The following is a 25234-nucleotide window of genomic DNA, read 5'->3' as shown; positions in this document are numbered from 1 at the left end:
CATGCTTGTGGTTTTGACACACATCCATGGTACGACCCAGAATATGTAGAGCGCGTCATGGAAAATGATAAATACAAAATTCTTTGGAATAGGCCCGTATACAGCGTCAGACCTATCCACGCCAACAAACCTTATCTTGTCCTTTTTCATAAATCCAATGAAATCATTTATATCACTGAGTTTTCTGCCCCTTTTGACACTAATGTGATTGACAAGATTCAGGAAAAAACATGGCAAATATGCAGACCTCGCTTTCGAAATGTCACACTTGCATCCCAAGTACCAAGTTGTCCGACTCCCCATTGTTCTCGGTGCCTTGGGTTTGGTACCTCCCAATCTGTTGACTGACATTGGGAGAGTACCCGGGTTTGCTACCAGGAATACAGCCCTTCTGACACTCTGGGTAATGCAGAAGGCTGCAGTGTTGGGGAGTCTTCACATTCTCCTAAAAGTTCTGGGTGGGTTTGACCAGGCAGCGCTTCCCGGGAGAAGTCCCATTCGCTGTCTGGGCTGCCTGTAGAGGGGGCAAGGGCCGTGAGCTGATGGTGAGCCTAACCAGCCTGACTGTGCCAAGTCACCCAAACCCTCTTTGATCAGTGTGCAATCAACCAACATTCTCGGCTCCCTAGGGAGTATACAACCTAAGCTGCCTGTGAGGCGCTAGAAGATTAACAACCACATTGCCATCTCATCCTACCGGTCATTTAGCCATAACACACTCGGACCATAATAAACATGATCACACACTGAGGTCGCTTCTTGTCCTTCCCTGAGTTGATTTTGCATCGTACAAAACTTGATGGATGGTTTAACGTCGCGTCCAAGATTATTGCACTTACATAGCAACGTGCATGTGGGTGTGGCCGCTGGTACTAGTCCGGATTTTATAGTGCTAGCACACTGAGATACCATGCCGCAGTTTAACATGAATAACCCCCTCAGACACAGTATACTGACTCCGAGCTGACCAGTCCTTGTTTAGCCCCATAATGTCGAGCACCAGGCAGGGTAACAACCAGTACCGTGTTTTAACATCTTTTGGTATGACGCGGCCAGGGATCGAACCCAGGACCTCTCCGGACACTCTACCACGGGACCACGGAGGCGGTCGAGTTTATGGACGGTGACAACATATCTCATGTCTAGTAGGCCTTCAACACCAGTCCTCTCATCGGGGTGGAAGGGTAGGTCATATTTAATGGGATGGGATTGAGCTGGGTGGGGTAGTGGGTGTGGTCCTTCTGATAACGACACAATAATTATAATTTTCACAACACGTCATTTAATCTCTAATGATATAAAATGGGCCTCATTGTAGGCTTTTACTGGGCTTAAAGTCAAGCATAAATTATTATGCTAAAGGGAAGTAACTCTTGCACGCCACAGGCTCTCATCTTAGGTGTGGATTAGCCAAGCCGTCGCAGTTCCCAGCTGCTCAGCAAACGAAGGTGAGTCGACCGTGAACAACGACCCGTTCGCCCACCCGTAACTGTGTCCAGTAAATATGCATTGACCAGTGAACATCCCGTCTGGGTGACTTCTACATAACTACTTCGCTTCATGCACGCCGGTGACTTGTACAGGTAAGACATGACAGTCGGTGATCTCACAAACTGATAGTGAACGCAATTTACGGTTTAGTGAACATGTACCATTGATAAACGTACAGAGCTGCGACCTTGCTGCGTGACATGTCTGAGCAGCGATAGTTTTGTGTGTGCAATAGCATATAGCTTGTACCAGCTAAAAAAACATTCATGCAATTATTCATGTGTCTGCCTTTCGCATGTCTTTGCATGCGTTATACTGTTAGATGACACAGCTAGTGTTATTTACTGTTATAACACACAGATTAGATAACTATGCAGATCGAGCTGCGCATATGTTTGACATCAAATCTGTAACTTTCAAAGTGGAGCTATTTTTAGCCCATGGCCTTGCTGGAGTTCTGCGATGTGAGTTCAACGCAATCTTGATGTCTCCAAAAGGAAAATCAAAACGATGATAGGAAAAATGTGTTCGCCCCTGTCAAGTGTTATATTGAGCGTGTTGAGTGGGCTTTTGGGAGATGACGGATAGGAGCGCGGCGTTAAATCGATAGTTGTCATTAGTGTAAGCTGACTGTACCATCAGTCTAGTGCTTGATTAAGTGGAGTCAGGCTTGGCATATTTGTATTGGATGAAGACAGGATTTGGTGATAACGATCTTTCTATTATCCATTATTTGGTAGTGTTTAGTTATTGGGGGACCCGTGAAGATCCGGGGTAGAATAGGTCTTCAGCAACCCATGCTTGCCTTAAAAGGCGACTATGCTTGTCGTAAGAGGCGACTAACGGGATCGGGTGGTCAGGCTCGCTGACTTGGTTGAAGCATGTCATTGATCCCAATTGCGTGGATCGATGTTCATGATGTCATGCGATCGCTCGGCCACTGAGTTAATCTACTCAGCTAAATCTATGGGGAACCTCTCAATAGACACTTGCCTCTAAAAAATAACGTTATCCATTACATGACGACATCAAGTCGCGGGCGCTGGGAAATGATGTCAGTGAGTTTAACGCCGCTTTTAACAGTATAATGTGGGAGGGAAGCCCCAAGGGATGCAGGTCTCAGGCGTTTACCACTTCAGTGAAACCCACGAGTATGGTGCTGATAAACCTAGACAAATAATCGGGGCGAACCGGGATTCGAACCCACCATCATAGGTTTCTGGCGTGCCCAAGAGACGCAACTCTGCACAGCGAATCGGGACGCCTCAGACGACTGGGCCACACGTGCAGCACAAAAATCGTTAATTGACAAGGGCAGGTACCCGTTAACATCATTTGTTCAAATTCGTCTCTTTCCAACATTGAACACATTTGTGCTCACCTTGCAACAGCAGAAAGCAAATGAAGCGATTATAAAATCTGCATAGCTGTGTTTGCTGTATATGTGTCAACAAAAATAGATAAGTGACAATGTTCAAAAGCGTCACTAAAAGCGTCACGCCTTGCTACTATTAATCGACATTTTGTTGCGATCTGACCGATAATGAACGATTAAGTAAACAAATGTTTAATTGTAAACAGCCTAAATAAAGTCTAAGTGTTTATGTAGGTATGAGGGACGGTTGGGTAGTCTGGTGGTTAAAGCGTTCGTTCGTCACGCCGAATGTCCGGGTTCGACTCTCCACATGAGTTCAATATGTGAAGCCCATTTCATATTTCTCCATCAGTTACGACTTATTTTTGATCGAAGTGTTCTGTTTTCTGTGCAGTCCCGTTGAACGCTGACAATGTCCGTCAAGAAAGTCCCGGATGCTGCAGGATGCACTTTGACCTTGCTGGACGTGGACGGGCGCATGTTCCCCACCTTTCCTGCTGACGTCATCAGGGGCGTCCCCAATCTCAAGTTGAGAGACGACGATATTCTTATATCTGGCTACCCGAAATCAGGTAACAATAAATCCCCGCTCCAGAATTATAATCACGAGTTGGCAATCTACGTCATCATTAAGTGACGATTCAAGGGATTAGGCCGCTGCAAATTGACAGTCCTTGCAAATGTGGTTGACATTCAAATTCCACTTCGTAACTCAAATTGTGTTATATATATTGTTATATTTTTACAATAATAATAACAACAATAATAAAAACAATAATAATAATAATCATCATAATAATAATCAGATGTACCCATTCTCAATGTTTTGGCTTCATGTCCTTACTATTTGTTTCTGAAATTTTAATGTTAACAAGACCTTCTCTGTGGTGTAGTGGATAGAGTGTCTTCCCGGAGAGCGGAAGGTCGATGGTTCGATTACCGGCCGTGTCATACCAAAACACGTTAAAAGATGGTACTTGTTGTAACCCTGCCTGGCGTTCGGCATTAATGGGATAAACAAGGAGTGGTAATCCTCAGTATACTGTATCTGAGAGGGGTGTGCCACTTAAGTGGGCTAGCACTATAAACTCTGCACAGGTCCGTACTGTTACAAGCAGTCTATCTCTCTCTCTCGCAGCGACAAAACTTTGTTGAATTTGTTTCCTGGTTCTATTCTAGGCACCCATTGGTTGTTTGAGGTGTCACGTGTTCTGTTGAGCGGGTCATGTGACGTTGGAGGGATGGAGAAAGATGACTTGATGATCGAAATGAAGTCACATGATCACCTGGCCAAAATGGCGTCCCCCAGAATATTAAACACTCACGTCCAGTTCGACTCGTTACCCAAAGAGATACATCAGAAGAAGACCAAGATAATATACCTGCTACGTAACCCTAAAGATGCGGCGGTTTCATTTTATAACCACCATCGCAAACTGGTGCAGTATTACGACTATCATGGAATATTCAAGGATTATCTGCCCTTGTGGGTCGAAGGAAAAGGTATGAAATGTTTTAAGACTTTCTCCTTAATAGGTCCACCGTTTGACATTCTGCTTGGGTGGACGAGAAGTAGGATGATGATGATGTTTGTTTGTTTGTTGTTTAACTCTGCACTCAGCTGCTGCTGCTGCTGATGATGATGGTAAGGTGGTGGAGAAGAAATAGGAAGATGGTGATGGGGAGGTGATGGAGTGGGTGGAGGAGTAGGGTGATGATGATGATGATGTTGATGATGATGATGATGATGTTGAGGTGGTGGAGAAGAAATAGGAAGATGATGATGGGGAGGAGATGGAGTGGGTGGAGAAGTAGGGTGATGATGATGATGATGATGATGATGATGATGTTGAGGTGGTGGAGGAGAAATAGGAAGATGATGATCGGGAGGAGATGGAGTAGGTGGAGAAGTAGGGTGATGATGATGATGATGTTGAGGTGGTGGAGGAGAAATAGGAAGATGATGATCGGGAGGAGATGGAGTAGGTGGAGAAGTAGGGTGATGATGATGATGATGATGATGATGATGATGATGTTGAGGTGGTGGAGGAGAAATAGGAAGATGATGATCGGGAGGAGATGGAGTAGGTGGAGAAGTAGGGTGATGATGATGATGATGATGATGATGATGATGATGTTGAGGTGGTGGAGAAGTAATAGGAAGATGATGATGGGGAGGAGATGGAGTGGTTGGAGAAGTAGGGTGATGATGATGATGATGATGATGATGATGATGATGTTGAGGTGGTGGAGGAGAAATAGGAAGATGATGATGGGGAGGAGATGGAGTGGGTGGAGAAGTAGGATGATGATGATGATGATGATGCTGAGGTGGTGGAGGAGTAATAGGAAGATGATGATGGGGAGGAGATAGAGTAGGTGGAGAAGTAGGGTGATGATGATGATGATGATGATGTTGAGGTGGTGGAGAAGAAATAGGAAGATGATGATGGGGAGGAGATGGAGTAGGTGGAGAAGTAGGGTGATGATGATGATGATGATGATGTTGAGGTGGTGGAGAAGAAATAGGAAGATGATGATGGGGAGGAGATGGAGTAGGTGGAGAAGTAGGGTGATGATGATGATGATGTTGAGGTGGTGGAGAAGAAATAGGAAGATGATGATGGGGAGGAGATGGAGTAGGTGGAGAAGTAGGGTGATGATGATGATGATGATGATGTTGAGGTGGTGGAGAAGAAATAGGAAGATGATGATGCGGAGGATATGGAGTAGGTGGAGAAGTAGGGTGATGATGATGATGATGATGATGATGGTGAGGTGGTGGAGAAGAAATATGAAGATGATGATGGGGAGGAGATGGAGTGGTTGGAGAAGTAGGGTGATGATGATGATGATGTTGAGGTGGTGGAGGAGAAATAGGAAGATGATGATCGGGAGGAGATGGAGTAGGTGGAGAAGTAGGGTGATGATGATGATGATGATGATGTTGAGGTGGTGGAGGAGTAATAGGAAGATGATGATGGGGAGGAGATGGAGTGGGTGGAGAAGTAGGGTGATGATGATGATGATGATGATGGTGAGGTGGTGGAGAAAAAATAGGAAGATGATGATGGGGAGGAGATGGAGTGGGTGGAGAAGTAGGATGATGATGATGATGATGATGATGATGATGATGATGTTGAGGTGGTGGAGGAGAAATAGGAAGATGATGATGGGGAGGAGATGGAGTGGTTGGAGAAGTAGGGTGATGATGATGATGATGTTGAGGTGGTGGAGGAGAAATAGGAAGATGATGATCGGGAGGAGATGGAGTAGGTGGAGAAGTAGGGTGATGATGATGATGATGATGCTGCTGAGGTGGTGGAGGAGTAATAGGAAGATGATGATGGGGAGGAGATGGAGTGGGTGGAGAAGTAGGGTGATGATGATGATGATGATGCTGCTGAGGTGGTGGAGAAAAAATAGGAAGATGATGATGGGGAGGAGATGGAGTGGGTGGAGAAGTAGGATGATGATGATGATGATGATGATGATGTTGAGGTGGTGGAGGAGAAATAGGAAGATGATGATGGGGAGGAGATGGAGTGGTTGGAGAAGTAGGGTGATGATGATGATGATGATGATGATGGTGATGATGTTGAGGTGGTGGAGGAGAAATAGGAAGATGATGATCGGGAGGAGATGGAGTAGGTGGAGAAGTAGGGTGATGATGATGATGATGATGATGATGATGATGTTGAGGTGGTGGAGAAAAAATAGGAAGATGATGATGGGGAGGAGATGGAGTGGGTGGAGAAGTAGGGTGATGATGATGATGATGATGATGATGATGGTGGTGGAGAAGAAATATGAAGATGATGATGGGGAGGAGATGGAGTGGTTGGAGAAGTAGGGTGATGATGATGATGATGTTGAGGTGGTGGAGGAGAAATAGGAAGATGATGATGGGGAGGAGATGGAGTAGGTGGAGAAGTAGGGTGATGATGATGATGATGATGCTGCTGAGGTGGTGGAGGAGTAATAGGAAGATGATGATGGGGAGGAGATGGAGTGGGTGGAGAAGTAGGGTGATGATGATGATGATGATGATGGTGAGGTGGTGGAGAAAAAATAGGAAGATGATGATGGGGAGGAGATGGAGTGGGTGGAGAAGTAGGATGATGATGATGATGATGATGATGATGATGATGTTGAGGTGGTGGAGAAGAAATAGGAAGATGATGATGGGGAGGAGATGGAGTGGTTCGAGAAGTAGGGTGATGATGATGATGATGTTGAGGTGGTGGAGGAGAAAAAGGAAGATGATGATCGGGAGGAGATGGAGTAGGTGGAGAAGTAGGGTGATGATGATGATGATGATGCTGCTGAGGTGGTGGAGGAGTAATAGGAAGATGATGATGGGGAGGAGATGGAGTGGGTGGAGAAGTAGGGTGATGATGATGATGATGATGATGGTGAGGTGGTGGAGAAAAAATAGGAAGATGATGATGGGGAGGAGATGGAGTAGGTGGAGAAGTAGGATGATGATGATGATGATGATGATGATGATGTTGAGGTGGTGGAGGAGAAATAGGAAGATGATGATGGGGAGGAGATGGAGTGGTTGGAGAAGTAGGGTGATGATGATGATGATGATGATGGTGATGATGTTGAGGTGGTGGAGGAGAAATAGGAAGATGATGATCGGGAGGAGATGGAGTAGGTGGAGAAGTAGGGTGATGATGATGATGATGATGTTGAGGTGGTGGAGAAAAAATAGGAAGATGATGATGGGGAGGAGATGGAGTGGTTGGAGAAGTAGGGTGATGATGATGATGATGATGATGATGGTGATGATGTTGAGGTGGTGGAGGAGAAATAGGAAGATGATGATCGGGAGGAGATGGAGTAGGTGGAGAAGTAGGGTGATGATGATGATGATGATGATGATGATGTTGAGGTGGTGGAGAAAAAATAGGAAGATGATGATGGGGAGGAGATGGAGTGGGTGGAGAAGTAGGGTGATGATGATGATGATGATGATGATGGTGGTGGAGAAGAAATATGAAGATGATGATGGGGAGGAGATGGAGTGGTTGGAGAAGTAGGGTGATGATGATGATGATGTTGAGGTGGTGGAGGAGAAATAGGAAGATGATGATGGGGAGGAGATGGAGTAGGTGGAGAAGTAGGGTGATGATGATGATGATGATGCTGCTGAGGTGGTGGAGGAGTAATAGGAAGATGATGATGGGGAGGAGATGGAGTGGGTGGAGAAGTAGGGTGATGATGATGATGATGATGATGGTGAGGTGGTGGAGAAAAAATAGGAAGATGATGATGGGGAGGAGATGGAGTGGGTGGAGAAGTAGGATGATGATGATGATGATGATGATGATGATGATGATGTTGAGGTGGTGGAGAAGAAATAGGAAGATGATGATGGGGAGGAGATGGAGTGGTTGGAGAAGTAGGGTGATGATGATGATGATGTTGAGGTGGTGGAGGAGAAAAAGGAAGATGATGATCGGGAGGAGATGGAGTAGGTGGAGAAGTAGGGTGATGATGATGATGATGATGCTGCTGAGGTGGTGGAGGAGTAATAGGAAGATGATGATGGGGAGGAGATGGAGTGGGTGGAGAAGTAGGGTGATGATGATGATGATGATGATGGTGAGGTGGTGGAGAAAAAATAGGAAGATGATGATGGGGAGGAGATGGAGTAGGTGGAGAAGTAGGATGATGATGATGATGATGATGATGATGATGATGTTGAGGTGGTGGAGGAGAAATAGGAAGATGATGATGGGGAGGAGATGGAGTGGTTGGAGAAGTAGGGTGATGATGATGATGATGATGATGGTGATGATGTTGAGGTGGTGGAGGAGAAATAGGAAGATGATGATCGGGAGGAGATGGAGTAGGTGGAGAAGTAGGGTGATGATGATGATGATGATGATGATGTTGAGGTGGTGGAGAAAAAATAGGAAGATGATGATGGGGAGGAGATGGAGTGGGTGGAGAAGTAGGGTGATGATGATGATGATGATGATGATGTTGAGGTGGTGGAGGAGAAATAGGAAGATGATGATGGGGAGGAGATGGAGTGGGTGGAGAAGTAGGATGATGATGATGATGATGATGCTTAGGTGGTGGAGGAGTAATAGGAAGATGATGATCGGGAGGAGATGGAGTAGGTGGAGAAGTAGGGTGATGATGATGATGATGATGATGATGTTGAGGTGGTGGAGGAGAAATAGGAAGATGATGATGGGGAGGAGATGGAGTGGGTGGAGAAGTAGGATGATGATGATGATGATGATGATGATGGTGAGGTGGTGGAGGAGTAATAGGAAGATGATGATCGGGAGGAGATGGAGTAGGTGGAGAAGTAGGGTGATGATGATGATGATGATGATGTTGAGGTGGTGGAGAAGAAATAGGAAGATGATGATGGGGAGGAGATGGAGTGGGTGGAGAAGTAGGATGATGATGATGATGATGTTGAGGTGGTGGAGAAGAAATAGGAATATGATGATGGGGAGGAGATGGAGTGGTTGGAGAAGTAGGGTGATGATGATGATGATGGTGATGATGTTGAGGTGGTTGAGGTGGTGGAGAAGAAATAGGAAGATGATGATGGGGAGGAGATGGAGTGGTTGGAGAAGTAGGATGATGATGATGATGATGATGATGATGATGATGATGATGTTGAGGTGGTGGAGAAGAAATAGGAAGATGATGATGGGGAGGAGATGGAGTGGGTGGAGAAGTAGGATGATGATGATGATGATGGTGAGGTGGTGGAGAAGAAATAGGAAGATGATGATGGGGAGGAGATGGAGTAGGTGGAGAAGTAGGGTGATGATGATGATGATGTTGAGGTGGTGGAGGAGAAATAGGAAGATGATGATCGGGAGGAGATGGAGTAGGTGGAGAAGTAGGATGATGATGATGATGATGATGATGATGCTGAGGTGGTGGAGGAGTAATAGGAAGATGGTGATCGGGAGGAGATGGAGTAGGTGGAGAAGTAGGGTGATGATGATGATGATGATGATGTTGAGGTGGTGGAGAAGAAATAGGAAGATGACGATGGGGAGGAGATGGAGTGGTTGGAGAAGTAGGGTGATGATGATGATGATGGTGATGATGTTGAGGTGGTGGAGGAGAAATAGGAAGATGATGATGGGGAGGAGATGGAGTGGGTGGAGAAGTAGGATGATGATGATGATGATGATGATGATGATGATGCTTAGGTGGTGGAGGAGTAATAGGAAGATGATGATCGGGAGGAGATGGAGTAGGTGGAGAAGTAGGGTGATGATGATGATGATGATGATGATGATGATGTTGAGGTGGTGGAGAAGAAATAGGAAGATGATGATGGGGAGGAGATGGAGTGGTTGGAGAAGTAGGGTGATGATGATGATGATGATGATGCTGAGGTGGTGGAGGAGTAATAGGAAGATGATGATCGGGAGGAGATGGAGTAGGTGGAGAAGTAGGGTGATGATGATGATGATGATGATGTTGAGGTGGTGGAGAAGAAATAGGAAGATGATGATGGGGAGGAGATGGAGTGGTTGGAGAAGTAGGGTGATGATGATGATGATGATGATGCTGAGGTGGTGGAGGAGTAATAGGAAGATGATGATCGGGAGGAGATGGAGTAGGTGGAGAAGTAGGGTGATGATGATGATGATGATGATGGTGAGGTGGTGGAGGAGTAATAGGAAGATGATGATGGGGAGGAGATGGAGTAGGTGGAGAAGTAGGGTGATGATGATGATGATGATGATGATGATGGTGAGGTGGTGGAGGAGTAATAGGAAGATGATGATGGGGAGGAGATGGAGTGGTTGGAGAAGTAGGGTGATGATGATGATGATGTTGAGGTGGTGGAGGAGAAATAGGAAGATGATGATGGGGAGGAGATGGAGTAGGTGGAGAAGTAGGGTGATGATGATGATGATGATGATGATGCTGAGGTGGTGGAGGAGTAATAGGAAGATGATGATGGGGAGGAGATGGAGTAGGTGGAGAAGTAGGGTGATGATGATGATGATGATGATGCTGATGATGGTGGTGATGTTGAGGTGGTGGAGAAGAAATAGGAAGATGATGATGGGGAGGAGATGGAGTGGGTGGAGAAGTAGGGTGATGATGATGATGATGATGATGGTGAGGTGGTGGTGAAGAAATAGGAAGATGATGAAGGGGAGGAGATGGAGTAGGTGGAGAAGTAGGGTGATGATGATGATGATGATGATGATGATGTTGAGGTCGTGAAGAAATAGGAAGATGATGATGGGGAGGAGATGGAGTGGGTTAAGAAGTAGCATGAGGATGTTGATGGTGATGTGGATGAGGTGTTGAGGAGAAGTAAGATGATGGATCGGATGATGGTGGTGGTGGAGAAGTAGGAATATATCTAGATTAATTTACCGGTTTTTAAAAAAAAATTCTCGTTATTGTGAGGAGCACAACGTTTCGGAGTATATGCTCACTCCTTCATCAGGTGCATCAATGCCCGATGAAGGAGTAAGTATTTAGTCATGTACTCCAAAACGTTGTGATCTTCATAAAAACGAAGTTGACATCCATACATTATCTCTCTTATGTTTATCTGTTCTCAATGCCATTCAAAGACTTGCATAACTTGCGGACAATATTCTACTAACTATATCCTTTTGCATCACATGAAGATGAAGATCCACTAGCCTATATGGAAGCCCAGTTTCTGCCATTGCCATTGCAACCTTAGTTGGCTTGACTCGATCATGGCGCCACCCCGCGTAGAACAAGAGTGGTGTCCCTTGTGATGAAAACGCGATATCCAATCAGATCGCTGTTCTAATTTGGAATGGCTTTTCAAAGATGGCTACCATTACAGACTACCTGGTCGATCGGATAACGAAAAGATTTGAGATTTCATACGTGACAGGCTAACAAAATAACAGATTACCACAGTAAAGATACTTACTACTGCCATATGTCGCCCTTACAAAAATAAAGGCATACAGACGACACAGTACAGTAAAGCACGGTTATAACGAACTCAAAGTGACTACTAATTTTAGTTCGTTATAACCGTAGTTCGTTATAAGCATATATACAGTATAACAACAGCAAATAGTCGGGACCAAAAATGTAAGTTCGTTATATCCGTCAGTTCGTTGTAAGCGTGCTCGTTATAACCGTAGTTTACTGTATCACGTAACATGAAACGCTCATTGGGGATCGTCTGAAAATAGCACTGCATCTCAGTCAATGCGATAAGCGTAAAGTTGTTCGAGTTAAAAAGCAATGAAGTTTGCACTCTGATACATAAAAGTAATTGTGCAAGTTTGAACCACTTCGAAAAGATTTGTCTTCGCTGAATTTGTGGAATCAATCCAGCACATTCGACAGGCGATGTTTGTAATCATAGAAGCGACCATGTTTTCAGAACCAGGATGTTGAATTTGTAAAATGGTCTCTGATTGGACTATCGATATGTGTGATAGTCCTCTCATATCTTATCACCGAAAAGTAGGCTTGAAGTGGCAAGGGCAGAAACTATGCTTTGATATAGGCTAGTGGACGCTTTTTCCACGAGAAGATGATATACGCTCGTACTTGCGGACTTCATGACTTCCTGATGAAAAAATCACCCCTTTGTTTCAGAAATCAGCCGATGACTGAAACAATAATACTAATAATGCCATGATGATGATGATGATGATATACTGTAAACTACGGTTATGACGAACTCCAAGGGACCACTAATTTTAGTTCGTATTGACTGTAGTTCGTTATAGTGAGTGGGTATGGTTTTACGCCGCTTTTAGCAATATTCCAGCAATATCACGCCGGGGGACACCAGAAATGGGCTTCGCATATTGTACCCAGGTCGGGAATCGAACCCGGGTCTTCAGCGTGACGAGCGAACGCTTTAACCACTAGGCTACCCGACCGCCCCGTAGTTCGTTTTAAGCATATATATAGCATATATACAACAAATGGCCAGGACTGAAAATAAGTTCGTTATATCGGTCAGTTCGTTATAAGCGTGTTCGTTATCAACGTAGTTTACTTTATTCGTCAACAGTTGACTATGGATCGTGGTTTGATTACGTCCGAAGCTGGCAAGAAGGGCTCACAAGGCACCCGGATGTTCCGTCGATCAGTGTGGTGTATGAAGACATGAAGGAAGTAGGTGACACGATGGCGTGGTTTGTATTTCAGGACATAGAGTATGAACAGATAAAAACAAGAGTACAGTAAGCAGAGTTTACAGTGTGTCTTGTCACGTCTGAATATAACACGATCACGATACGCAGATGTGACTAGCTTCCGGTTCACGATACTCATTGCCTTTTATTCGTCACGATATGGCTGAAATATTGCCGATGTGACGTAAAGCATTTACTCACTCACTCACTCATTGCGTTTTACGACCCGTGAAGATCCGGGGTAGAATAGATCTTCAGCGACCCATGCTTGCCGTAAAAGGCGACTAAGCTTGTCGTAAGAGGCGACAAAAGGGATCGCTGACTTTGTTGATACATGTCATCGTACCCCAATTGCGAAGATCGATGCTCATGATGTCAATCACTGGATTGACTGATCCCACCTCGATTATTTCTAGACCGCCGTCATATAGCTGCACTATTGCTGATATCTTTAAGTGTTCTAATTTTGTTCTGGCATTTCCTGCATTTAGACAGTTCATAAGTTGGATAAAACACCCCCTCCTCGGTTATGGTTGAAAATGTAAAACCTTGAGCTCGAGAAAAGCCCTACATTGTCAACTAAAGCCTCGGAGTCGTGTTTAAGCCAATGTATAGAAACTCACTGCTTGTAAAGATGGAGTTCATCAGTAAAACTGCTTCTCACATTTTTTTTCTTTCTAGGATGCCTTGTCCCAGATACGAAGAATATCTCAATTTCTGGGTTTGTCCCACGATGACGCATTCTTACGGAAAGTAGACGACTGGTGCTCCTTTAAGCGCATGCGCGAACGGAAGGGGAAGCATGACATGACTTCTGACGGGCAACCAGTCATGTATCGCAAAGGTATGCATTATATAGTACTCAAAGTTTGCTAAGGATCACCACTTCAGAAGGTAATACGGGTAATTGTTTAAATCTTTTGAAATAGCCAAAGACAATATTGCGTGAAGACATGTTAAAGAACAAAAGCCCGTTATCATGTGCAATACATCAAGTGACCAATAATCAGTCAGATCACCCGTCAAAATGAGTATCTGACCAAAACTTTAGAAAGGAAAAGATCACGAGAACAAATTCATTGCCCAGGAAAACCAACTCTCCCCAGCGTGTGTGATCCACGTGATGTGATCACAGCCTGGCGCCGTCGTCTCATAAGTGTCTGGATGGTTGCCAATAGAAAATTGTTCCACTCTTCAGTAATGCTGAAATCCTTTAGAGTTGCCAGAAGGACAGGGTACCGCGAGAGGCCGATCTGCAGCTCGTTCCACATACAGTAAACTACGGTTATAACGAACATGCTTATAACGAACTGAAGATATAACGAACTGAAGATATAACGAACTTACTTTTTTGGTCCCGACAATTTGCTGTAGTTATGCTGTATATATGCTTATAACGAACTACGGTTATTAAATTATAAGTCCTTTTGAGTTCGTTATAACCGTAGTTTACTGTATTGTATATATTTGTGTTTGTTGGTTGGTTAACGACGCACTCAGCAATATATTCCGGCTTATTCCGGGGAATAATCGAGTCAATCAGACAATCCAGTGATTGACATCTTGAGGATCGATCCAAGCAATTGGGATACGATGACATGCATCAACCAAGTCAGCGAGTCTGACCACCCGATCCCGTTGGTCGCCTTTTTCGACAAGCATAGTCGCCGTTTACGGCAGACAGGGTTTTGATTAACTATTCTATTCGCGTTTCAGTTGGTTGTTGTGTGGCTGTCAGTGAAAAGATGAAGTCACACGTACTAAATGAAATTGTGTTGTACATCCTCAAAGTATAAATTAGTGATATAAAACTACATTACAGTGAGCTCCGATGTTTTCAACAGTTTGACTACTCAAATGAACTCACACAAAGTGAAAATCAATTCTAAAAATGAGGTCCTATAGGGGTTACCCAATCATTGTGTACCGGGATATTTCAATATGTATTTGTTGGATGTTTGTAATATATAAGTAATCACGTGGCTCTTTCTTCGTTTTCCGATTTAATATGGTATTCCAGAACACTCTTTTCTATTTGGGGCAATCAGTGGCCCATTCTTCTAAGGCGCCGCACCATGTGTGAAAGGCGACTATGCTTGTCGTGGCGACTAACGGGATCGGGTGGTCAGACTGACTTGGTTGATGCCTGTCATCGATCCCAATTGCATGGATCGATGCTCATGACATCGATCACTGGATTGTCTGTCCCATACCCAATTATTTACAGACCACTGTCGTATAGGTGGAATATTGCGGCGTTAAACAACAAACAAACAAACAAACAAAACCTTGTGTGCAGAGTTGCTCCTGGGTTCTAATACCTGCATCACTTAAGTCTTTTCTCCCACATCGAGCTGAAATACCGTGATATGAAAAAAACCTGTTGAAAACGGCGTTGAACCACACTTACTCACTCACTCTCATTTTCAGGAGAGGTGGGCGACTGGAAAAACTGGTTTACAGTGGCTGACAACGAGTGGTTTGATCAAGTGTTCACAGAAAAGATGACAGACTTGGATCTGTCGCTCAGATACACCATATGACGTAAAGGACAACTTTAAAACAGCATTACACACACATATATACTTACCCTTGACCCATAAGCTTCATTACGGAAGTGACGTAATGACCTCCATCCTCCAGCGACCCAGCTCAACACTTCTGTGACTGATGACCTTAAACTCACGACCAATCAAAAATTATGATTCATAACGAGTGTTAGGCAAATTGTATTAAAATGGCGGCCTTTTTCGAGCGAACACTCGATATATTTTAAAACAATGCTTTTACTCAGAATAACCTTCTAGCTGGACAAGATGTTGGTACACGAATACAAGTTGTATAGTTACTTCCATGTACAGAGTTCCTGTACCCATTATCGTGTAATTTGATTGGATGACTATTTGCGTCGTGACATTCGAGCTGCACTCGAAAAGAAGCTGTAGTTGCGAATGGGACCAAACCACCATTTCACAAATCCATCTTAGCGATACTGGCAGTGCATAATAATGTATGAACATACACCCACGTGCTGACTGTCGGGAAGAATGGGGTTGTTTACATTATAAATTATACTTTTGTACATGTATAGGTAGGACATTAATAAACAAGCATAGTATTTTATAAGTTTGTTCTTTAAAGACACACTCGGCAATATTCAAAAGAGTGTTTGTGTGTCAGCTGTATGTCATCTGTATGTCATCCGTCATCCAAGTGCTGATATGGAATGAGCGACGTCGCATACTTCTGGATCTGATTCCGAATAAATAACTGCAACTTGATAGCTATTCCATATCTGTCCAGCCAGGATCCAGTGGTGGTATAACATGGCTGGCATCAACTTGTTCATGTTCGAAAACGTTAAAATTGGTTTACAACGGGTTTACAATTGGTCAACACGCGCGACATTCTTGCACTCGCCGACTTATAAACTTGTCAACTTGAATTTGTTAAAGTTAATTAATTAAATACAACAAGTTGCACTCCCCAAAATAAGATATTTTACTCGGACATGAGACCTCTTTCAAGATCCGAGGACACTTACGTGGGAGGTCTCATCAACTGAAGATTTTATCAGCCAGTCATAATTGTGAAGTATTGAGACCACCTTCCCGAGGCTATTGCAAAGCCTTGTTTCTACCCTTGCCACATCAAGGCAACTTTTCTTGGCTCGACCCTGGCGTCACCTCGCATAGATCAGTGCCCCTTGTTATGAAAACGCAATATCCAATCAGATCGCTGTTCTTATCTCATATAGCCTCACAAAGATGGCGGCTACCATAGGCGACGATCTGCTCTATCGGATAACGAAAACATTCGCGATTTCATGCCTGACACAAAAACATAGGCAATCGTTGCTGGTGTCAAAAGATTAAAGAGACATATTCGCGTCAACAAAGACAGGCAGCGTTAAATCACTTACATACGAATGTGTACCAGTCGTGGATGCTGATTTTGTGAAACGTTCTCTGATTGGACTATCGATATGGAATCAAGAAGTAGCTTTTACCTAACAAATATGGTATGAAATGTATACATTTAAAACTACGCACACGTATACTGAGATTCGCTTATACGTTATTATATTCTCAATCTCATTAAAATCAGATCTTAGTTCTCGCTACCGCTAAACAAAGATCTGAGGACATCCCATTCCGGGTCACGTCAGACCGACCTTGCGCGAACTTTGACCGACCAATGGAATGACCAATCAGAAGGCAGCTTTCTCGTGCTTTACGGCACAAATTTCAAATTGGCGACTACGCTTCGAAAAATATTTTGACAAATTCTCCATTACAAATTTGAAACCTGAACAAAAAAACATTCTTGAATGGCTAACAGATGGTCTAGATTGTAAGGATTCAGTCGTTAAACCCGTAACTATCGTTCGGAATACCCCATGTTAAAGATTTCGAGATTGAATGATTAGAAATCACATTCCGACTGTCACTCTCATAATCTGGTAAGCGACGCACTGATTGGTCGGATGAAAGGTCGTTCTGACGTGACCCCTAATGGGATGTCTTCAGATCTTTGTTTGGCGGTATCGGGAACTAAGGTCTGCTTTTAATGAGATTGTTATATTCTAAATACATAGATTGAATATTTTCATAATCCAAACCCTCAAAACCCTTTCGGCTAGCAATAATTAACAACCGTTTGTAAAGACAGAAAACGCATTGCATTAAATAACAATTATTGCCTGCCTACATTGTTACCTTCGTAGTGTAGATCTGTCCCTGACGGTGATAGTGTAACATTAATCTCAGATTTAACGTTGGCGCATACCAAGATACCTTACACCAAATTATTGCGCGACCTTCAGTATATGCAATATTGTTGGTAACGCACACCGAGATATGATGAGTAGTGTGTTAACGGCGTCCAACCATTCTGGTTACCACTACACAGACGGCAGGGAAGGATACTATCTGCACACTTCTACAGTAAACAACTTCTGAGAAACCTCTCCAATAGAAGCTCTAAATAGCGATTCACATTCTCTGCTAGCACAAGCTGTTGAAACTTTAAAAAAGAGCACGCATGCAAAAATATGTCATTCTTTTAATGGCTACGCCTGATATCAATTGAATGTGTTTTCCAGCCAGTGCTTCTGTAGCGAATAATTTGCAGTTTATTATAAAATTATTTTTTTTCATAACTGCCTGCCAGAGAATGCTGCCTGTACACAGTCTGAATAGTAGCCTTACTGGAGTGGTGGGTATATGACCGTAATAATGATAATAATAGTAGTAGTAATAATAATAGACCTATTTGCGCTATATCCACACCATAGCTCAAAACGCTACACTATTATTACTGTGCACTCAACCAGCATTCTCAGCTCCCTAGGGAGTATACAACCCAAGCTGCCTGTGAGGCGCTAGAAGGTTACCAACCACATTGCCATCTCATCCTACCGGTCATTTAGTCACAACAAACTCGGACCATAATAAACATGATCACACTGAGGTCGCTTCTTGTCCTTCCCTGAGTTGATTTTGCATCGTACAAATCTTTATGGCCTCATTTACATCTTAGACCCCTTAGATTGCAGTTTAAAATTCAAAATTTAAATATGTAACAAATATCTCTACAAATCGAAACACGGAGTCGACAATGACACATCCGCTTAAATGTATTGCCGTTGACATTACCATTTTCTTGAATTTAAAGTTGTGATTTTTCGAGCGAACACTCGATATATTTTAAAACAATGCTTTTACTCAGAATAACCTTCTAGCTGGACAAGATGTTGGTACACGAATACAAGTTGTAAAGTTACTTCCATGTACAGAGTTCCTGTACCCATTATCGTGTAATTTGATTGGATGACTATTTGCGTCGTGACATTCGAGCTGCACTCGAAAAGAAGCTGTAGTTGCGAATGGGACCAAACCACCATTTCACAAATCCATCTTAGCGATACTGGCAGTGCATAATAATGTATGAACATACACCCACGTGCTGACTGTCGGGAAGAATGGGGTTGTTTTAATTACATTATAAATTATACTTTTGTACATGTATAGGTAGGACATTAATAAACAAGCATAGTATTTTATAAGTTTGTTCTTTAAAGACACACTCGGCAATATTCAAAAGAGTGTTTGTGTGTCAGCTGTATGTCATCTGTATGTCATCCGTCATCCAAGTGCTGATATGGAATGAGCGACGTCGCATACTTCTGGATCTGATTCCGAATAAATAACTGCAACTTGATAGCTATTCCATATCTGTCCAGCCAGGATCCAGTGGTGGTATAACATGGCTGGCATCAACTTGTTCATGTTCGAAAACGTTAAAATTGGTTTACAACGGGTTTACAATTGGTCAACACGCGCGACATTCTTGCACTCGCCGACTTATAAACTTGTCAACTTGAATTTGTTAAAGTTAATTAATTAAATACAACAAGTTGCACTCCCCAAAATAAGATATTTTACTCGGACATGAGACCTCTTTCAAGATCTGAGGACACTTACGTGGGAGGTCTCATCAACTGAAGATTTTATCAGCCAGTCATAATTGTGAAGTATTGAGACCACCTTCCCGAGGCTATTGCAAAGCCTTGTTTGTACCCTTGCCACATCAAGGCAACTTTTCTTGGCTCGACCCTGGCGTCACCTCGCATAGATCAGTGCCCCCTTGTTATGAAAACGCAATATCCAATCAGATCGCTGTTCTTATCTCATATAGCCTCACAAAGATGGCGGCTACCATAGGCGACGATCTGCTCTATCGGATAACGAAAACATTCGCGATTTCATGCCTGACACAAAAACATAGGCAATCGTTGCTGGTGTCAAAAGATTAAAGAGACATATTCGCGTCAACAAAGACAGGCAGCGTTAAATCACTTACATACGAATGTGTACCAGTCGTGGATGCTGATTTTGTGAAACGTTCTCTGATTGGACTATCGATATGGAATCAAGAAGTAGCTTTTACCTAACAAATATGGTATGAAATGTATACATTTAAAACTACGCACACGTATACTGAGATTCACTTATACGTTATTATATTCTCAATCTCATTAAAATCAGATCTTAGTTCTCGCTACCGCTAAACAAAGATCTGAGGACATCCCATTCCGGGTCACGTCAGACCGACCTTGCGCGAACTTTGACCGACCAATGGAATGACCAATCAGAAGGCAGCTTTCTCGTGCTTTACGGCACAAATTTCAAATTGGCGACTACGCTTCGAAAAATATTTTGACAAATTCTCCATTACAAATTTGAAACCTGAACAAAAAAACATTCTTGAATGGCTAACAGATGGTCTAGATTGTAAGGATTCAGTCGTTAAACCCGTAACTATCGTTCGGAATACCCCATGTTAAAGATTTCGAGATTGAATGATTAGAAATCACATTCCGACTGTCACTCTCATAATCTGGTAAGCGACGCACTGATTGGTCGGATGAAAGGTCGTTCTGACGTGACCCCTAATGGGATGTCTTCAGATCTTTGTTTGGCGGTAGCGGGAACTAAGGTCTGCTTTTAATGAGATTGTTATATTCTAAATACATAGATTGAATATTTTCATAATCCAAACCCTCAAAACCCTTTCGGCTAGCAATAATTAACAACCGTTTGTAAAGACAGAAAACGCATTGCATTAAATAACAATTATTGCCTGCCTACATTGTTACCTTCGTAGTGTAGATCTGTCCCTGACGGTGATAGTGTAACATTAATCTCAGATTTAACGTTGGCGCATACCAAGATACCTTACACCAAATTATTGCGCGACCTTCAGTATATGCAATATTGTTGGTAACGCACACCGAGATATGATGAGTAGTGTGTTAACGGCGTCCAACCATTCTGGTTACCACTACACAGACGGCAGGGAAGGATACTATCTGCACACTTCTACAGTAAACAACTTCTGAGAAACCTCTCCAATAGAAGCTCTAAATAGCGATTCACATTCTCTGCTAGCACAAGCTGTTGAAACTTTAAAAAAGAGCACGCATGCAAAAATATGTCATTCTTTGATATCAATTGAATGTGTTTTCCAGCCAGTGCTTCTGTAGCGAATAATTTGCAGTTTATTATAAAATTATTTTTTTTCTTAACTGCCTGCCAGAGAATGCTGCCTGTACACAGTCTGAATAGTAGCCTTACTGGAGTGGTGGGTATATGACCGTAATAATGATAATAATAGTAGTAGTAATAATAATAGACCTATTTGCGCTATATCCACACCATAGCTCAAAACGCTACACTATTATTACTGTGCACTCAACCAGCATTCTCAGCTCCCTAGGGAGTATACAACCCAAGCTGCCTGTGAGGCGCTAGAAGGTTACCAACCACATTGCCATCTCATCCTACCGGTCATTTAGTCACAACAAACTCGGACCATAATAAACATGATCACACTGAGGTCGCTTCTTGTCCTTCCCTGAGTTGATTTTGCATCGTACAAATCTTTATGGCCTCATTTACATCTTAGACCCCTTAGATTGCAGTTTAAAATTCAAAATTTAAATATGTAACAAATATCTCTACAAATCGAAACACGGAGTCGACAATGACACATCCGCTTAAATGTATTGCCGTTGACATTACCATTTTCTTGAATTTAAAGTTGTGATGGATGAAATATTTCAACTATTATTAATTTTATGTTAAATGGGATAAGTGTTGGGTGCCGCTCACATGGATACTTTCGTCCACAGTTTGTGTCTTCTTCAGTGTTATCAAAAGTTATGCAACAGTGATTAGAGGGGTATTAAGCTTCTCCCTTCAGAAACACAGTAGACCTACCTGCCTGTGTAGGAGTGAGTGAGTGAGTTTGATTTTACGCCGCTTTTAGCAATATTCCAGCAATATCACGGCGGGGGACACCGGAAATGGGCTTCGCACATTGTACCCATGTCGGGAATCGAACCCGGGTCTTCGGCGTGACGAGCGAACGCTTTAACCACTAGGCTACCCGACCGCCCCGCCTGTGTAGGATAAGATAAAGAGGAATAGGAGCGTGTGGAAAATATTTATTATATACAATGACCAAATATAACATGTCATAGTACAGTCAACAAGCAATATTCCTTGCTGAGTGAGTGAGTTGTGTTTAACGCCGCCTTTAACAGTATTCCAGTTATATCGCGGCGTGTCAGCTTGATGTGGGAAGGAAAGCCCGAAGTGATGCAGGTCTCAGACGTTCACCACTTCGGTGAAACCCACGAGCACGGGTATGGTGCTGTCAAATCTAGAAAATTATAATTGGGGCGAACCGGGATTCGAACGACAATCATAGGTTCTTTGTGTGCCCAAGGGACGCAACTCTGCATAGCGGCGACTTAGACGACTGGGCGAGACTTGATGGATGTGGGCGCTGCTTGTACTAGTCCGGATTTTATAATGCATGAATACCCCACTCAGACACAGTATACTGACTCCGAGCAGACCAGTCCTTATTAAGCTGTTAAGCTCCTTAATGCCGATCACCAGGCAGGGTAACAACAAGTACCATGTTTTAACGTCTTTTGGTCTCTTCTGGCAGACACTCTACCACTGTACCAAGGAGGCGGCCGAGTTTATGGACAGTGACAACATATCTTATATCTGGTAGGCCCATCGGTTTGTTTGTTGTTTAACGCCGCACTCGGCAATACTCCAGCTATATGACGGCGGTCTGTAAACAATCGAGTCTGGACCAGACAGTCCAGTGCCTGAAATCATAAGCATCTATCCACTCAATTGGGATACGATGACATCCATCAACCAAGTCAGCGAGCCTGACCACCCGATCCCATTAGTCGCCTCTTACGACAAGCATCGGTGTGGAAGGGTAGTCTATATTTAATGGGGTGGGATTGAGCAGGGTGGGGAAGTGGGTGTGGTCCTTCTGATAACAAATCAATAATCATAATTTTCACAACACGTCATTCAACCTCCTATGAAGTACCCTGGGACTCATTGTACGCTTTTACTGGGCTTAAAATCAAGCATAAATTATTATGCTAAAGGGAAGTAACTCTTGCCTCTTTGGTGTGGATTGGCACTGTTTCGAACTGCCCAGCAAACGAGGGTGAAGTCCGTGAACACCGACCCGTTCATCCACCCGTAACTGTGTCCATACCCGCTCGTAATAATATGCATTGACCAGTGAACATCCCGTCTGGGTGACTTCTACATAACTACTTCGCTTTATGTACGCCGGTGACTTCTACAGGTAAGACTTGGCAGTCGGTGATCTCACACACTGACAGTGAACGCAATATACGGTTTAGTGAACAGGTACCATTGATAAAGGTACAGAGCTGCGACCTTGCTGCGTGACATGTCTGAGCGGCGATAGTTTTGTGTGTGCAATATAGAGAGTACTACACTCATTCTCGTCAGATACCATTTTTACGAAAAGAGTGGACTTTCGTAAAAATGGTATCTAACGAGAATTGGTGTGGTATTTCATTTATTATCCATGTCAAAATATGTATTTAAGTGTAAATAAACAAAACCTTTTTTCGTTGACAGATCAAACTGAAACCGGTTGCAAATCTGGATTCGCATGAATATTGATATATGCCCAAATATGGGCACTACGCATTAACAACATGTTCCTGCTACTGTGTGTGCAAACATGACAGCTTCAACGCTCAAGATCTTATTTCAAGAATGTATTCAACTTATGGTAAGTCAATTTAGCGCCGCGCTTTGAATATCGGCCGGAGTTCCCGGCTGTGCAATCAAAACTTTGCGGTTTCCTTGATCTATCAGCTGAATTTATATCCTGTCCATACTATTTTGGAAGAGGGAAATCAGAGTGCTCGCCAAAGACATTCATGTTAACTGTTCGACCCGATACCGAAAACGTTAAAATCAACAAACTCAAGTCTGCTTGCATGTCAGTGACAGCTTCGAACGAAGGGCAAGGTCACCATCGGAATATGACAACCGTGATCTACTCACGGCGTTTTACGCTAGGGAATGTTATTGTTCACATTTGGAATGTTCCGGGCCACAAAATCAGAAGTCAGGCACACTTCCACGGAGTTTTTAAATGATTTGTATCGGAACTGTTCACTTTGAGTGATCTGGTCGTGCAGTCGTGTATGTTTATTCATGAACAAACACCGATCACGAAACAATGCCACAAAATACGCTTCGAAGGGGACACTAATGGCACAACCAGAGCATTCAACGTAAGTCCAGATATATATCCAGATAGTTAGAAACTGACTTCATTTCAGCACGCTTATCCCTTTATTTCAAATCAAATTGAAAGTCGAGAAAGTGGTTGGGTACGTGAAGCAGATAGGGACCCTCGATCTATCGATCGGTAGTATTTTGGTTGGTTTGTTTTACGCCGCACTCAGCAATATTCCAGCTATATGACGGCGGTCTGTAAATAGTCGAGTCTGGACCAGACAATCCAGTGATTAATATCATTAGCATCGATCCACGCAATTAGGATCGATGACATGCATCAACCAAGTCAGCGAGCCTGACCACCCGATCCCGTTAGACGCCTTTTACGACAAGCATAGTCACCTTTTACGGCAAGCATGGGTTTCTGAAGACCCATTCTACCCCGGATGTTCACGGGTCATCGATCGGTAGTAGGACCCAGTACATTGCAAATGGATATAGCTCGATTATGTAATGACTGTAGTAGCTCTGTGCATAATTAATACAGAATGCAAAGCGAAGTGTGTGTGACTATCTTGTTTGGTTTAGTAAAGTGTGTGTAAACGTCTCTCGCTTTCATGAGATTGCTTCAGTTCTGCATTGTAGTTGCAAATAGAATGACGTCTCGCAATTTTTTATGAATTAAAATTTAAGTAGTTCCGGTGTGACAGAGGTCACGGTTATCCAATCAAAACGAATAAAACGCCGTCAACGTTGTACGACAAACTTGTGTCGTGCAGATTTAGTATCTTACCACCTGTATCTTCACCACGTGGGTAATAAAGCATTGTTTGTACCAGGTAAAACAACATTCATGCATTTATTCTTGTGTCTGCCTTTCGCATGTCTGATTGGCAATTGAATCAGTGATGCGTTATATTGTTAGATGACACAGCTGTTGTTATTTACTGTTAAAACACATGACCCAGATTAGATAAATGTGCAGATCGAGCTGCGCAATGCTTGACATCAAATTTGTAACTTTCAAAGTGGAGCTATTTTAGCTCATGACCTTGCTCGAGTTCTGCGATGTAAGTTCGACACCAAACTTGATGTCTCCA

At 43.2% G+C, this 25234-nt stretch overlaps 2 protein-coding genes across 6 annotated transcripts; both read left to right on the top strand.

Annotated features, from left to right (window-relative positions):
- The first annotated feature begins 1330 nt into the window (after positions 1 to 1330).
- Positions 1331 to 16304, top strand: LOC124131960 (sulfotransferase 1B1-like). Of its 2 annotated transcripts, none has more exons than XM_046495503.2 (6): positions 1331 to 1448; positions 3261 to 3438; positions 4046 to 4369; positions 12900 to 13003; positions 13705 to 13867; positions 15454 to 16304. In XM_046495503.2, exons 2-6 carry the CDS (start codon positions 3279 to 3281, stop codon positions 15564 to 15566), a joined length of 864 nt encoding a protein of 287 aa, XP_046351459.2. In that variant the 5' UTR covers positions 1331 to 1448; positions 3261 to 3278; the 3' UTR covers positions 15567 to 16304. The 2 variants fall into 2 exon arrangements, with proteins under 2 accessions (XP_046351459.2, XP_046351458.2); XM_046495502.2 differs by having other exon boundaries at positions 1386 to 1583.
- LOC125380118 lies at positions 7962 to 12387 on the top strand. 4 transcript variants are annotated; one of them, XM_048396446.1, is made up of 3 exons: positions 7962 to 9048; positions 9418 to 9522; positions 9607 to 12387. In XM_048396446.1, exons 1-3 carry the CDS (start codon positions 7964 to 7966, stop codon positions 11003 to 11005), a joined length of 2589 nt encoding a protein of 862 aa, XP_048252403.1. In that variant the 5' UTR covers positions 7962 to 7963; the 3' UTR covers positions 11006 to 12387. The 4 variants fall into 4 exon arrangements, with proteins under 4 accessions (XP_048252403.1, XP_048252402.1, XP_048252400.1 ...); XM_048396445.1 differs by having other exon boundaries at positions 9418 to 9684; positions 9751 to 12387; XM_048396443.1 differs by having other exon boundaries at positions 9418 to 12387.
- Positions 16305 to 25234: the final 8930 nt, after the last annotated feature.

This window comes from Haliotis rufescens, unplaced genomic scaffold, assembly GCF_023055435.1.
Source record: "Haliotis rufescens isolate VD_foot unplaced genomic scaffold, xgHalRufe1.0.p SCAF_15, whole genome shotgun sequence".
NCBI lineage: Eukaryota > Metazoa > Mollusca > Gastropoda > Lepetellida > Haliotidae > Haliotis > Haliotis rufescens.
Note: the sequence above shows the minus strand (reverse complement) of the source record. Positions and strands in the feature narration are given on the sequence as shown.

Coding starts and splice junctions, on each gene's coding strand:
- LOC124131960 (XM_046495503.2), top strand. CDS start 3,279: ATGTCCGTCAAGAAAGTCCCGGATGCTGCAGGATGCACTTTGACCTTG. Junction 4,370..12,899: donor CTTGTGGGTCGAAGGAAAAG/GTATGAAATGTT, acceptor ATTCGTCAACAG/TTGACTATGGATCGTGGTTT. Junction 13,004..13,704: donor TGTATGAAGACATGAAGGAA/GTAGGTGACACG, acceptor TTTTCTTTCTAG/GATGCCTTGTCCCAGATACG.
- LOC125380118 (XM_048396443.1), top strand. CDS start 7,964: ATGATGGGGAGGAGATGGAGTAGGTGGAGAAGTAGGGTGATGATGATG. Junction 9,049..9,417: donor ATGATGATGATGATGTTGAG/GTGGTGGAGGAG, acceptor GAGGTGGTTGAG/GTGGTGGAGAAGAAATAGGA.